Consider the following 16,358-nt stretch of genomic DNA (forward strand, 5'->3'; position numbering starts at 1 on the left):
CAGTAAGCTATAAGCACAAGTTTACTGTAGCGAGGGCGCTACAAACCGTATTGAATTTGTTTTAAACTGCGTTGCTATTATTATCACGTAGTTAATAACAAAATTATTTGTGTACGAAGTAAAACATTATTAAATTTTTTAAAACTTCTAAAACAACAATATTTTGATTTATTTACTTAATTTGATTTCTAACGTTCTTGACAGATGGCGCCACTAATTACAAAACTAAACGAACGTTCAGAGTTGCAATGTCACCCATGGTTATACTAGCTATACCGAGTTATACCAAGTTCCAGGCGAGACGGCCTCGGCCAGGCAGTGCGGCGTGGGAGACGTTGTCATCCCTTGATCAATGCTTGATCTCATCCCTACTGCTCCCGGCGTATAATTGTGCCGCGGCTCGGCGCGTTGCATGGCGCGTCGTCTGCTTCGCGCCGATACCATACGCGCGATTCTACTTGAACAGTGCAGTCTAGCTGCCAATACGAAGCTCCAACTCCACGTAACCTGATTCAGGACCCCGGTCACCGATCAACGATCAGGCCGCCCGCGCACTCTCTCTCCGGGCTACCTCCCTGTCCTTGGAAGCATACTCTCAAGCAGACAATCTGGCCCTTACATTCAATCACATCACCGATTACTACAAGAAGTAGCAGCGGCGTTACCCGGCCCCTTGCAAAGGACTGGATCGCGCTGACGACAGCCTTCTGATCAAAATCGTCTTTTTACCGCGGGAACTCGATCTACACGTTCCGAGCATTCTTAGAAACTGCGAATTACTGTCCTGTGCGGCAGATTTCCCTAATTTAAATCGGATTAAACGTGCCGGCTCCCGCCTTTTTTCGAACTCGCCGCTGAAAGCAAGGCCGGTCCCGTGGCGGCTTGCCGCTCTGCCATCGGCGGAGTGATATGTAGCAATCGGCGAAAGCAAAGAGTCCACGAGTATTTTTTATTTCCGTGGGCCTAATTTGCAGCTATGTAGTCTCTGACTCGATCTATTTATTCACGGAAACCTAAACAAACAAAATAAAAGCGAAAGCGAAGCCGCCACGCGACTGCCTGAAAGGCACTCCGCGCGTTAGTTGACTCCTCCTTCCTTCAGCGATAAGTTCCAAAAAAGGCGGGAGCCGGAACGTTTAATCCGATCTAAATTAGGGAAACCGGCTGCACAGGACAGTAATTAGAAGTTTGTAAGAATGTTCGGACGTGTAGAATGCTCGGAATCTATCTCCCCCAACCCCACCAGAGAGGTCTGGGAGGCCTCCCTGCTTGGCTGTCAAGACCTCAAGGCCCAAAATGCCTTCGTTCAACGGACGCGGGCGGCGTTGCTTATTGCCAATTCCGGACCCCCCCCCTTGAATTGTGAGGGGAAGGGGGAAATATTTAATGTATGATAAATGTTTTTCACCACCACCAGGGGAGAGAGGGGTCATCAGCTTCCGTGGCGGCGTCAACGATTATGCACGGAGGTGGTGAGCGATGCCGGATCGCAGGGATGCTTTGCAAACAACAGTAGTGATGCAGGTCTACGCAGAGTCCTCCCCGCTTCTCGGCGCCTCGGCAGTAGCATTGATTTTTTGTTTCATTTGTTTGCGAAGAGCAGGCACTTCGCCGCTACCCGCCAGCACCGCAAGCTGCCCAGGAGAAACTTTGGAAAATAAACTGTACTCTGTGTACCTCGCAGGCGCTGTTAAAGCAGTGCGAACACCTGGGTGGCACGCATTAGTTCTTAGCGGTCGATCTTCGATGGAGGCAAAACGTAAAATGCACTTATGTGCTAGCTGATGATTTGTGCTGAATTTCGATATGCTTTGGATGCCGAAGCTAATCGTCAAAGTGGCGCTAGGAACCTCAGACTAGCGGTTTGAGGCTGTGCCGAGTGCCGCAAGTCAAGATGATGATGATGTCCTCGGGCTGAATAAGCGCTCCGTGTTGACATTTCTTTTCATCGTCATAGTACCCTTGATTTCAGCACGTGCTTTAGAAACTGACTCGACAACGCAAGCAGAGTGCCATTGTTAATGGGTAGTGAAAAACAAAAAAAAAACAAACAAAAAACAGAAGTAAGAAAGCAAAAGTAAATATGGCATAATCCAGTTCAGAGAGTCGTGCCTGAGCCAAAAACAATAGCTGTGAGGTAAAAAAAAACACATTCACTGCTTTGTTTACAGTAACCATCACTACCTCTTTCCTTTTCTTTTGTTTACGGGAGGCTGAAGAACAGTGTTTTTGGGAAGACATGCTTCATCGTGGAGTTTTTTCAGTTCCTTGCGTAAACGTCAACAATTAAGGAGCGTGCAGTACCAATCGCAGTAACTCTCTACGCGCAGAAACGTCATATGCCGCAGAACGCTCAGTAATCGTAAAAGAAAAGGAAAGAGGTAGTGATGGTTACTGTAAACAAAGCAGTGAATATTTTTTTTTTACCTCACAGCTGTTGTTTTTGGCTCAGGCACGACTCTCTGAACTGGATTATGCCATATTTTATCAACAAAATACTTTAAAGAAACAAACAGAGAAAGGCTGGCTTATATATAGCTCAGAATTAGTGAACCCTCCATTCATTAAAATAAGATCATATCTGCACAAGCCTGTGATGTGCTGCATGATAGTATATTTTAGTAATAACCTCTCATGCAGTTGATTACGTGCTTCTATTTTTCTTAACCCTTAATATAAGATAGCATGTAGGAACCGAAACTCAAATAAAGCATAGTGTATTTACTGTATGACGGGTGTGCAAATGTCAAACCCGTGGGAAAGAACGTGGGCTGCAGCAAGGGTAAACTAAACTGACAACTTAATTTATTTGTCATAAGGAAAAGGTGACTTGACCAGTAGGCATGCAGTCATTTTTTTTACGTGGTGTTTTTTACAGTGCATATGTTGAACATAACAAATTAAGACTAATATCTGCTGTCCCTAAAGACGCGTGTTCTATCCCGGCCGCGGCGGTCAAATTTTGGTGGAGGCAAAATTCTAGAGGCCCGTGTACTGTGCGATGTCAGTGTACGTTAAAGAACCCCAGGTGGTCGAAATTTCCGGAGTCCTTCACTACGGCGTTCCTCATAGCCCGAGTCGCTTTGGGACGTTAAACCTCCCTAAACCAAACCTAGAAATAATAATCCAGGCCACTTCAGCAACTTGCAAGCATCAGAAAAACCTTCGCAAAAAAGGTAGAGGATATAAGAAACTTCGTAAGACAAAATGCATACGTTCACATTTATTTGGGAGGCCGGCACACGACACGCAGAGGCACTACAGATTTCTTGCAATATACATGTATATGGCTACTAGTGTACAACAGCTATATCTTACCGGTACTCACCTATGGGGCAGAAACGTGGAGGCTAACAAAGCGGGTTCAGCTTAAGGACAACGCAGCGAGGAATGGAAAAAAAAAATGACAGGTGTAACGCTCGAGATCGGAAGCGGGCGGAGTGGGTGAGGGAACAAACGCGGGTTATTGACATCCCAGTCGAAATCAAGAGGAAGAAGTGGGCTTGGGCAGGGCATATAATGCGGAGGCAAAATAACCGGTGGTCCTTTACCGCTGGTCATTAAGGATAACGGAGTGGATCCCAAGAGAAGGCAAGCGTAGCAGGGGGCGGCAGAAAGTTAGGTGGGCGGATTAGATTAAGAAGTTTGCGGGGATACGGTGGCCGCAACTGGCAAAGGACAGGGTTAATTGGAGAGGTATGGGAGAGGCCGTTGCTCTGCAGTGGTCGCAGTCAGGCTGATGATGATGATGAAATCTAAGATTAAAAGGTAAATTTTTTTGACAATTCCAAAGGGAGTGGTTAACTTACCGAGGCCAGTGCTGGGGCTAGAGAATGAAGTGTTGCCAGCAGAAATTTGACACCACGGATGATGGTTGGGTTTATGGGGGTTTAACGCCCCAAAGCTGGTTTGGTTTTGTGGGGTTTAACGTCCCAAAGCGACTAAGGCTATGAGAGACGCCGTAGTGAAGGGCTCCGGAAATTTCGACCACCTGGGGTTCTTTAACGTGCACTGACATCGCACAGTACACGGGCCTCTAGAATTTCTCCTTCAAAGAAATTCTAGCCGCCGCGGCCGGGATCGAACCCGCGTCTTTTGGGTCAGCAGCCGAGCACCATAGCCACTGAGCCACCGCGGCGGCTAACGCCCCAAAGCGACTCAGGCTATGAGGGACGCTGTAGTGAAGGGCTCAGGAAATTTGGCCACCAAGAATTCTTTAACGTGCACTGACATCGCACACTACACGGGCCTCTAGAATTTGGCCTCCATCGAAATGCGACCGCAGCGGCCGGGACCGGGTTGAAATTATTCCGGAGCCCTCCACTATGGTACCTCTTCCTCCCTTTCACTACCGCCTTCCTCCCGTGAGACAATTAATGCGCCATTTCCTTTCCTCCAAAACCATTTATTACTCAGGCGCTGCCGGACAGTTTGCGTCTTCCTGGCCCTCCTAGTGCTATCGCAAGAAAATAATAATAAATAAATAAAACGAAGTGTCATTGGTATGGGTGAGAAGGCTAATAATTATTTAGACATCGCGGACCGTAAAAATGACCGATTAAATATCTGGGGTAAACGCAAAGTTTACTGTTCGTGTACTCAACCTTTTTCATTTGGCTCTCGGAACTTCGGAGCTACCCACAGACGACTCTCTCTAATGTTCCAGTCTATGCATATTGAGGGCGTGAACACAATTAAAATTCATGGTGCAGCCTTCTCCAGCAACTTACACCCATGTAACCATGTCTACCATGTCAACGATGTAGCTTTATTCTCCGCATATAGAAAGTCATAAAGCGCAAGACAACAGGATTACTAAAGCACTTTTTGAGCATAGATTTACTCAATGTGCAAGAAAAAAAAAATAACGCTTAGGCTACTGCACAAGAAAATTCAAGTGTGGAATCAGAGCCTGCATGGTCTAAAAAAACCAGGCTATCAGAGCAGTCTACTTGTTGCTACCGCGACGTTATTAAAGCGCGCTAGTGGCCGCTATTTCAGGCACCTCAGGGGTCTCAGTGCGCATTCAGAATTATGCTAGTTTTCCGAAAATTGCCCTATATGGTGTTTAGCTGCCTACACTCCACCTAAATAACTGAGGCTTTTTACATACCTCCACAGGCTGAAAAACGAGTCTAAGTTGAATTATTAAAAGAAATACTTCTTGGTTGCACTTTGGCAAAATTTAAAGAATTTAAAAAACCTTGCGAGTGAATAGTACGGTAGTAGTTTCACATTTGGTGTCTATAGCTTCCAACAGCTTGAAAATTGGAGCTATATATACATATATATATATCCAGCAGATGCAAAGTTAGTGTTTAATAATTCGAAATCCTTTCACGGCGCTCTATGCTCGACTACCAATATTACCGCGGGTTCTTTCTCGCGTAGACAGTAATATAAATTCTTATTTATATGTTCCATAACCCAGTACCATACTTAGTGCGACACCCTGCATAATCGAAGCCACAAGTACGCACCCAGGGAGCTTTTATCTGTCAAAGGTTGAGACTGGTAGACGCCAGTTTTTGGCTAAGCACGATAAACACGACGTAATTCACTGCACAAAACACCACTTCCAATGAAAAAGAAGTACTGAAGTCACTTTTCGCAAGCGCGAAATTTGAGCATTTATAGTAGTGATATCGACTGGTGGAAAGACACATAGAAAACAGCGGATTCTCATAAATATTATTTTAGTTGACTATTGTCGCTCGCATATTGTTATTATTCGAATATTAAAATGTGGACGCATTTTCGCACGCCTACTCAAGAAAAAAAATAACGTGCGAACACTGCGTAGACGCGGAGTTCCTCAGAGCTCTCCGCACTCGCTGAGTGAAATCATTGCGCTTCCCTCTGGACAGTGGAAGCTGTCCGCGAATGGCTTGAAGACGCTCAGCGGGAAGTTACACCAGGCGGCTGCGCTGAATACGGATTCCGTGGGTGCGGTAGCACAGCTCTGATAGCACAAAGATAAGAAAAACAGTTCTTCGGCACTGTAACGTCCAAAGCCGGTGCTCCAATCTGGATATCCACCGCTGTGTTTTAGTGCGTTGAATAGCGGCGGTAGGCTCGCCACAGTCACGTAGAGGGCAGACATGTCTTCTTTCAAGGTCACGTTGGTCGTGTTGTGTTGAGTTTGGAAAGCTTCGACGAGGCAGTTTATGGTACTCTCTTGGCGGGCTGTCTCCCCTTCGGTCATCCAGTGCTGAGGTGGTGAGCCTCCAGAAAATGTCCTGCCCTTGAGGTCGTAAGCCGCTGCGATTTGTCTCGCAATGAGCGAGCCAACGGAGGAGTAGCTGATGCTTTCGTACGCACCATCAGGGAATACATTGCTCAGCAAGTAAACGTCGGGAATAATTATCTCATGCGGAGCGTACGAAGTATTTGCTTGGTGCCAGAGATCGGTCCACTCGTGGCCATCGACGCCTTGCGCGAAGAGATGGTTTTGCTGAGTCCAGTGGCTACGTGGTAACAGCTCGATGTTTTCAAAAAAGTTCGCCGTCATAGGTGGAATCACTGCCGCAGTGTTGGCAGCCGCTCGCCCGAGCCCACGAAAGACTATTCGCGCATTGGCAATCTTAGCTGTGACGATTTTTTTGGACGCGGGACCGAGCCAAGTTGAACGGCGTAGATAACTGATTGCTGCTTCACGCACGACTTTGGCAACCTCTGTGACTTTGCTGAGGCGGGGTGGTTTGTAAAGGTTCAACGGGTGGGGAAAGCTCAGAGCCTGCGGCATGGCGGCGTCCGTGAGGTGGAAGCAGAAGATGGCGTGGCGTCCACTCGCCGTTGACCTCTCTTCTCCGTAAATGCGAGTCGCGAGATGCGCATCAGCGAAGCGCCCGGCAGCCTCAACGAGGCACAGGCCGAGGACGAGCAGCATCTGTTTCCCGGAGGTGTTGGCCAGGATAGAAAAAAAGGCCCGCAGGTAGTCTGGGTTATCGACATCAACTGGGGTGCTGCTTCGGATGCCCGTGTTCCGCTGAGAACTTTTGGTCATGATGCGAAGCCATCGGTCCTTATGCACACTGGGCATTACGGCTTCAGTGAACTCGTTGACACTGTTGTACGACATCCAGTTTCGTTGACGGTACTTTTCGAGATGACTGAAGATGCTGGACTGAAGCTGAGCTAGGTGCGAACACCACGCAGAATGGTTCGACGTGCGGTCACTACTGTTACGGGGCACACCTTCGCTCAAAGCTTCACGAAGCTCGCAAATGTGGCGGGCGTTGTCTGCACGTGAGCGGTGTTCTGCGAGCAAGGTGTCTATGTTGACGCCCAAGAACGAGCTAAGAAAGACAAGCCGGAGCTGGCTTTCGGAGGCCAACGCGTACACGAAAAAGAAGAGAGGAAACTGGTAATTGAACGAGAGATCGAAGATAACTTCGAGAGGGTCAATATCTGAATGAACAGATGGCCAAGGAAGCTGGATTTTCTCCAGGAATATCTTTAGGTATTCTATGCCGTCGTTATCTGCTAGGCAGCTCTGGTAGAATATGGCTGCCTTCTCAAACGCACTTTGGTTATTACTCGGTGCCCTGACAAGTTTGGCGCGCTCCATGACAGTCTGTTGAAAGAGAAGCTGGGCGTCTTCGAGTCTGGTACGGCCTCCAGCCACTGCGTGGAGAAGGGATAAACCGTGCAAAGAAATGAGATGCGTTGCACTATGTTTGCAGCAAGTCCCCATTGAGTAAACGAAAGCCATTTTTCAGCCAGATACGTGCAATGCTATGCATTAAGCGGCGGCTGGTGTCATCAACTATTATGCTCTTCCCGGAAAGCACACAGAAAGGCAGGGCGTACCGGGTGTCCAATGGGAACAGACGAAGGCGTAGAAGTCTTCGCAAGGGTTGACGTCAATGTCCATGGCGGCCCTGAGCCCCTGCACGTAGTTTCGGCAGGATGTAGACCAACAGGGCGCCTGCTCGCTTCGACGATAGTGGCGAGGAGACAGCAGCCATGCAAGCGGTACCAAGACGATCCCGATAGTGGCTACGGCCACGAGGAGCGGGCGAACCAGCCTCCAGCGCCTTCTGCGAGCTCGGGCGCTCGATGAGCCCAGGGCGGGAGTCTGCGGGCCGGGAGGAAGGATATGTTCGACGTCTCGCGCTATCATGTCACGCTGAGCCCCCCCCCCCCCCCCCCCCTTTAAATGCAATATGCGTTTTAAAATTCAAATTCAAGCCTCGGAGAAAAGTACTGTTAATCCCTGCCCACGGAACTGCCCAGAATAAGAGCTCCTTCACCCCAGTTCTCCCCTTCGTCAAGCAATCGGCTTGGCTGACTTTTCCGAGGCCATGTGCTCAGAAGATGACGCCTCATTCACACACCTTGAAGGCTCCAGTGCTTAGGGCAGGGTACATATTTTCTCGTGCTAGGCAAAAAGCGCACGCTGACAGCCCCCAAACATATCTCACTGGAAAGGGTTGCACCTCTTTATGCAGAGAGCGAAAAACAAATAATCGGCAGTTGCTAAAACAATCGCTTCCAATAACATTTCAGGGTCGTGCCATGAACTAGTTACACTGGGTACTATGCACTACATGCACTGAGCAGAGGAGCCAGTACTTTACTTTTCTTTTTACGACGAAATGATTAACGGGTCAGCTTCGAACTGTTCCTCTGGAGCGTACAAACCACTTGCGAAACGAATATGTGCTATTCATAAGAACCCAATACCTGCCGAACAATTACAATGCATTCTAAAGGAAGCCAAATATGTCATCTGTGCACCACGCACCAAAGTGTGAAAAGAAAACGAATACGCGCTGCTGTCTAGGCATTTCCAGCCTTTTAGTCATTGTCGCGACAGCGACAATGACTAAACAACAGCGACCGACGGCGTCTTGCGCCTTTTCTGCTCTTCCTGCCCTGTTTTCACAACGGAAATGTTAGGCCTCAGGCGCGTGAACTCACCGCGGTGCTGCCCATGCCTTCCAGTGGGCCGACGCCGTGGCGGTACAGCTGCGAGGTCTTGCTCTCCGACGTGGGACGCCGGCGGTCCCGTTCGCTGCTCCTCTGCGAGCGCTGCGAGTCCGGACGCGCCTCCATCCCCCCGATCCTCGGTCTCTTCTTCGCGGTCTCCTGCTCACGCGACTCGTCTGCTTCTTCCCCGGGACGAATGACACGTAATCACGGTGGGGGACTGGCCAGGGTTTGCTGCAGAGCTACGCAGAGGAAAGATTCGTCCTAACCTTGATCATACGGCGCATTAAGGAAGTAGGCATCGGGGAAGGTGGGTTATGGATTTGGAAATATTTTGATGTGGTAAGAATAGAAATCGAGATAACGATGATATGAAATAAATAGTAGGGTTTTAACGCAGTTTAATCGAGTAGATGCGCGAAAGCATTTGTTTAGCCTGATTGGCTCATGGTTTTACTGGGTCGTCGGCAGGTCTGGCGACGGTGATAAAGCCGCGAGCCGGTGGCTCTGAGCGCGAACGAAAAAACAGCACTAAGATACACCGCAACACGAAAGTTTCCCTATTCGTGCATATCGAAGACGCACTTATTTGATCTGTAGGATAAAAATGGCTGTGGCTTAGCTTGGTTAAGCCTGGTAATTGCGAAGCAATACGATAGGTTCCGCTATTTTATTGGTATTTTATTGTATTTTATTGGGCGCGCGGCGCCCCTGGTGAGAGGAGCGGGAGTTAGGCCGCCGTTGGTACAGTTGGTGCCTACCAGCCTCGCGCTGCGACGGCGCGAGATGGGGCCCCGTTTTTACACAGATGGTATGACGTCATGCCAAAGGTCATGTCAAAGGTCAAGTGGTGCCTACCACCGCCTCGCGCTGGAACGGGCTGAGTTGGTAGCTAAAGTAGTATTGCTTCGCAATAAAAAGCGGGGTCCAGTGTTGCATGAGTAGGCAAGGCCAGCGGCGTTGGAAACGTGACTGCCTTTCTGGTAACCGACCCAAACCTGGGTCTCGCTTCTGGGGCCTGGCTTTGCTCTGGCGCGTGTGGACACGGCGCAGTTATCGCGTTCGATCGCTTGCGTGCGCCACGAAAAGCTGTAAATTTTTATCTTCAGAACATATATTGTTACGCTAATCCCCTCAGGGGCCGACTTCATTGAGATAAATATTTAATCTAAGCACTTCATTCCCTTTCATCTTTCTTCCGATGGAGAAATTTAAACAAATACATTGTGAACACAGAACGATACTTTCATCTCAGCCCCACCAAGAGCTGCCCGTGAATACGGCCTGATTCCTCTTACCCATAAGTGTTTGACTGCACTGCGCCTTAAAGAAAGTAGAAATTCTGGGGGATAATTTGCGCCACTCCCGCAATGGACGATGTGGATTGCTTCAACGGACTTCACTTATCCACTTCCTTCATTTATCATCAGTATCATTTTAATCTGTTCTGGTCATCATTTTTAGGACTCTGATTTTTCTATTCCCTTTGAAGTATTACACTTGCACCGCCAACCTCCCCATATATAGAGGCTGGTTGGTTGGTTTATTGGGTTTAACGTCCCAACGCAACTCAGGCTATGAGGGACGCCGTAGTGAAGGGCTCCGGAAATTTCGACAACCTGGTGCTCTCTAACGTGCACTGACATCGCACAGTACACGGACCTATAGAATTTCGCATCCATCGAAATTCGGCCACTGCGGTCGGGATCGAACCCGCATCTTATATCCTCTTTACACGGGCAGCCTAACTATAGTTAAGCTTAACTGCTGTTAGAGGGCTTAACCATAGTTAACGCAAACCACGGTTACCCGTGCTTACACGCAATTTGGGCATGTCGGTTAGAGTGACAGAAACCGTCATGTCATTACCACCTTTGTGAATTTATGATTTCACCTTTAGCGGTGTATTATCAATCAAGATTACTTTAAAAAGATTATATGATAGAAAAAACGGTTGTTTCTCGTTCTTTTATCTGCGGGGCAGTTTTTTTCCTGCGCATGTGGCGGACATTAGAGTAAAGCTGGAAAGGAGTCTACACACAATGATCGTAGTTGACTTTGAAGTCAACATAATAGCCATATCTAGCCACTACTCGCCCAACGGGAGCCGCCATATCGCTCGTTCCTAAATTTTCCTTTTCCTTCCCAGATGCGTATCAAGGCCCGTTGTTGTTGCATCAGGCCAGTTGACACGCCTCTGGGAGTACGACTCGCTTGACATCGGCGTTTCTCCTGCCGCGGGCGCCGCCATCTTGTCGCAAACAGTAGTTAGCCGCAAACAGTAGTTAGCCAGCTCGGCTACGTTAACTGCAGTTAGTGGCGTAACTATGGTTTGGCTTGTCGTGTGAGCACGGCTAACAATAGTTACGGAGAACCATAGTTACCTTAACTGTAGTTAAGGGCGCCCGTGTAAATACAGTATTACGGGTCTGCAGCCGAGCACCATAACCACTGTGCCCCCGCGGCGGGCCCACATATAGAGTGAGACGAAGTAATTTAATGTAAGGAAAGGTGGAGAGGTCGGCCGGTGGTGAGGTGACCCTGGCCTGCTACTCCACACTGGGGAAGGGGCAAAGGGAAAGTAAAAGGAGAGTGGAGGTGCGAATGGAGGGTGATGATGTCATAATACAATGAAATGCTAGGAGTGGTCTAGGTTAGAGGAGACTACGCACACACTGGGTGGCACATCCCGCGAGACGACATGTAGATGGAGCGCATGTCTTGCACACACACGCACACGCCGCGCGCGCACACACCGCAAACGGTTGCAGAGAAGGGCTCTGCACACTCTCACATCCCGGCACAAACGGGTGTGCACTCACAACGCGCACTGTTGCTGAAAAAGCTGACAGTACACAGACACATGCCCCAACACAAACGCTTACGCACATGTGTGGTCCGCACTGATACACCGTATAGACGCGCACAACACGCGCAAGTGTCACAGACGGAAATCTAGGCCTATTTAACAGAACAACCTGAGAACAGCCTTTCGCTGCCCACCAGCCTTCAGTTAGGTTCGCTCTGGCGCATAGGGTAGTCTCCAGAGAGGGCATCCATCCAACTTCCTGAGTGTATTTTCCAACGCCCTCCGGTGGTTCAGTGGTTATGGTGCTCGGCTGCTGACCCGAAAGACGCGGGTTCGATCCCGGCCGCGGCGGCTAGAATTTCTTTGGAGGAGAAATTCTAGAGGCCTGTGTACTGTGCGATGTCAGTGCCCGTTAAAGAACCCCAGGTGGTCGAAATTTCTGGAGCCCTTCACTACGGCGTCTCTCATAGCCTGAGTCGCTTTGGGACGTTAAACCCCATAAACCAAACCAAACCAAACCATCCTCGCATCAGCGTTGTGAGGCCACTAGCAAATAATGTGATGGACTGTCTCTGGATGGCTGCAGTTCAAGCAATCCGGGCTAGATTCAACTCCAATCTTGTGTAGGTAGCTTTTAGTGTACGCCACACCAATCCGCAACCGATGCAGCAACGATCATAGCATAACATTGATGACTTCCCCATATATACGACAACCAATCCTACACTGTACCTGCTCAACCTGTCTACCTTTCCTTTCTTCTGTATGTGCTTGTACAACTCTCATCTTGGTCTTCGAAATACTTTGGCCTCGTCAGCCTACTTATCTGTCAACACGATTACGCTGAGCCTATAATGTGCTTTTGCTTGTGGTACAGAGCCTGCCGCTGGCGTCGCCGAATAGAATCACGTGTCGTCGCTGGCAAGTGAGAACATTATTAAGGCAGGCAGGCGAAGTGGGCGCTCTTGTGAATGTGCTTTGTGTGGGGTACAAATCAGGTAGGCCTAGCCCGTGCGGGCGTTGTGATAGGCTTTGTCAAAACGCCGGAGAAAGAAGGGGGCACTGAAGTTCAGACGCTTGCGCATTTGACGACCCCACAGCTGCCGCTGTCATGCATCTTACGCGGTAGCGTACGTGCCTCATATACTTTTCTATAGGAGATGTCTGCACCTTTTAAGATTAACGAGTCTACTTTTCCACTCCCTGGCTACTGAGGACATACGATGAAGCACTCTATTATGTGCCGCTGTCGTCGTATGCGAGGTCTCCAGCACCGAGGTCTCCGCCCTGCTCTCCGTTCTGTACGTACCAGAATTTCAATTTGAAGGAGCCATAACAGCTCAGTCGCCACAGTGCTTGTTTGAAAATCGGGATGCCACAGGACCACATTGGGCCCTTTCTCTTTGCCTGGGTTTAATTTATCACGGTACCGCTTGTAGCGCGAAATTTGAATAAAGCAGCAAAAGTTTGGCAGGATACTTCGTTAATCCAGCCTATGATATCGGGCTTCCGCGTATACGCGCCTCTCTGTACAAGCACTCGAGCAAATTTTATTCAAGACTGAAAAAAGTTCACACAGTTAAAAAGAAAAGAAATTCGAGTTTTAGACAGCCTCTACTGATCTGGTGTCGGCAAGTACTGTGAGGGACAGAAGTATCCAGCGCTTGGGCACGAAAAGCGATCTAGAGGTATAGGTGACATGTTTGCTAACGAAAACTTCATTTGAACACATTACTCCAACAGGCGAGTACGACCTCCTCCCTCGAAAATGTGAATAGCCAGAAATTCTGGACAAGCGCTCTTTTTCGTCGGGAAGTTGTTTATGAACGCAATTTTTTCACATATCGTAAGATTGCACCATAACAATCAATATATCTGCAGATCAGATCCCTCCGTGGGACGATTGTAGTTTTCTGCTAGTTGTGAGAAAGCATTAATCCGGAGGTTCAGGGCCTGGCAAAATCGTCTCGTTTACGTCTGAGAAGCTGAAATAGCGTAGCGCTCCCGCGGCACTGCTCGCTCATTGTCGTCTTCTACGTAGAAAAAATCCGTGCTTTCACACTGATTCGAATGTAGTAAAGAAAACATTATCTGCAGATTTTTTTCTCATCAAAAACGTGCCACATTTGTTTTCTTCTGCAACCTTACCTACTCGGTGCGAGAGCCGGGCAAACATTAACAGCGAGGTTTTGCTTCATACGCATCGGACGGTTCGACCATTCCCATCAATATATTCGTAACTGTGCATTACAATATTCCATAGTTGCCATACAATTAAAAGTGATGTCTAGGGATGCTGCGATTCGGTTTCGAGAAGCAAGCTATAACAGAGCTCAAGCACCGGTGGCCGCTCACGCATCCTATAGACTTTTGCCCGATGATACAGTAGGGAACACACTTCTGCGATCGAATTCTTTTGACGCCTTATATAGGAGGAACTTCATCCACATGTAACGAAATGGAGCTCTCTTTCGTTAGCGACGTGCGAGAAAAGTGCTCAATGTTATTTTGGCCGCGCCTGTAGGTGCGAACCAAGGTTTGGTTTGGTTTATGAGCTTCAACGTCCCAAAGCGACTCATGCTATGAGAGACGCCGTAGTGAAGGGCTTCGGAAATTTCAAGGTTATTCCGATCAATAACGGTTTTCGGAAGAAACGCATATATAGAAAGCACAGCTCGCTCGGGCACATGAAATATTTCACAAAATACATATCACCCGCCTAAAAACCTCGATTGCTGCACAGTGACGCGCGATGACTTTGGCGTTCGGTAACCACATGCAGAAATCGTTCGTCCACTGCAGGAATACCGAGAGTTGTTAACACGGTAGTTGGCTAATGTTTGTTGGGAAATTTAGTTTCATGTGCAGAAATATGGATTTTATTGATTCAGAGCTCACTGAGGCGTTTTTTTCCCTTTTATAATTCAACCCAACGACAAGTTCATACGGGCGCAAAATGTATTACAAGGCTGAAAAACGCACAATTCAAATGCATTCAATTCTCTCTCAATGAAAGTAGTAGCTCCTTTTTGTCGAATGCAGCTTACTGCATTTGACAAAATCGAGAAACGGTGCTCCTATTGGGAGGGCACAGGAACACAAAAAGCCCCAAAACCTTTCGTGGATTCGTGAATATTCAGGATCTTTGACTGGAGAGACGAATTTTTCATTTTGATCAATAGTGTTAAATAGTTAAAGCAGGTGCACCTTTATGCACCCGAATCGAGGCGCAGGCATATACCTCCAGCCTAATTAAAGTTTTTGGTCTAACACTGGCCAAGTTAAATATACTGCTTGTATTTCCCGGCATCCTTTTGGTGAATGAAACTCTCATCATAAAATTCGCAGAGACGGTGGCTCCTGGTGGCTCAGTGGTAAGGCGCTCGTCTATCGAGCCGGAGTACCGGGGTTCGAACCCGACCGCGGCGGCCGCGTTTCGATGGAGGCGAAACGCAAGAGGCGCCCGTGTTCTGTGCGATGTCAGTGCACGTTAAAGATCCCCAGGTGGTCGAAATTATTCCGGAGACCATCACTACGGCACCTCCTTCACTCCCACCTTCCTCCCTTCCCTTACGGCGCAGTTCAAGTGTCCACCGAGATGTGTGAGACTGATACTGCGCCATTTCCTTTCCTCGAAAACCAGCCAACCAACGGTGGCTCCTATTTTGCCCCTATATGTAATTTTAGAACCTCAGTGGATCACATTTTTCATCATCTTCAGCGGCTCGGTGTTTCACGTGCTAGGGTGATTCGCGCGCTTCGCCTGAGAACGTTCCGAGGATGAGCTCATGGTGCCATGACCGGGGATCGCGTGTATCATTCACGTTTGTGACAAATTTGCGTGCGTTCACACGCGGAGGCCCTTATGGAAGCTACGAGGACCTCGCCGCGTCCGAGCTCCGGCTCATCGTGACCCGCTGCTGGGCTAGCATCCCGAGGAGAGCAGCTTAATTCAAGCAGCCCGGTCTCTCCGAGCCCGCCAACCACGTAAGCGTAGAGCCCTTGCTTTGCAGCTTCGTGCTACACGCATGCCGTGCTGTTTTCTCCGGGAAGTCTGCATCTCCGGTTTAACTTAACCTGCTATATCCTACCGGTGCTCATTTCGACACAGATGAGATATGATAAATGTTACATAATGAGAACTTAAAGCAGTCACCATAATTAACGACTCCAAGGTGGCTATAAACAATTTCGCGCGGGGTATGATCTCCCAGGAGGCAGAATGAATCCCAAGACATCAAGACTAGGACCAAATAGAGATGGAACTAATATGGGTGCTGGCACACTCGGGGAACAAGGGAAACGAGTTGGCACACAGTATAGCTCGAGGTTATGTCAGCCGAGCAGTGAGCCGGGTTGAGTCCCCAAATTTCACGAGAGATGCATTTATAACCTTTCACGACTACACCAATCAGTTTAAACTGGAAAGGAGGATCTATCCGCCACCTGACAAAAAGCTCGACAAAATCCAGACGGTAACGTGGCGTCAGCTCCAAACGCGAACCTTCTTTAGCCTGTCTAGACTAGCACACATGTATCCAACGTAATTCAATCCGACTTGGAAACAATGAGGCGAGATAGCCGGATACGAGCACATTCTATGGAGCTGCAAAAA

The 16,358-nt window shown here is 48.5% G+C and overlaps 1 protein-coding gene across 1 annotated transcript; it reads right to left on the bottom strand.

Moving 5' to 3' along the window:
* Positions 1–5,815: 5,815 nt before the first annotated feature.
* On the bottom strand, positions 5,816–9,060 carry LOC149339915 (neprilysin-1-like). The gene is made up of 3 exons (XM_089551019.1): positions 8,926–9,060; positions 7,813–7,891; positions 5,816–7,626 (listed from the first exon to the last, which is right to left on the bottom strand). The coding sequence occupies exons 1-3, from the start codon at positions 9,058–9,060 to the stop codon at positions 5,816–5,818; spliced, it is 2,025 nt and encodes a 674-aa protein (XP_089407145.1).
* Between the last annotated feature and the right edge of the window lie 7,298 nt (positions 9,061–16,358).

The sequence above is a fragment of the Amblyomma mixtum genome, chromosome 6, assembly GCF_055824585.1.
Source record: "Amblyomma mixtum isolate Tamu chromosome 6, ASM5582458v1, whole genome shotgun sequence".
In the NCBI taxonomy this organism is placed as follows: Eukaryota; Metazoa; Arthropoda; class Arachnida; order Ixodida; family Ixodidae; genus Amblyomma; species Amblyomma mixtum.

Coding starts and splice junctions, on each gene's coding strand:
- LOC149339915 (XM_089551019.1), bottom strand. CDS start 9,060: ATGGAGGCGCGTCCGGACTCGCAGCGCTCGCAGAGGAGCAGCGAACGG. Junction 7,892..8,925: donor AAGGCATGGGCAGCACCGCG/GTGAGTTCACGC, acceptor AACTACGTGCAG/GGGCTCAGGGCCGCCATGGA. Junction 7,627..7,812: donor CTGTTCCCATTGGACACCCG/GTACGCCCTGCC, acceptor TTCTCCACGCAG/TGGCTGGAGGCCGTACCAGA.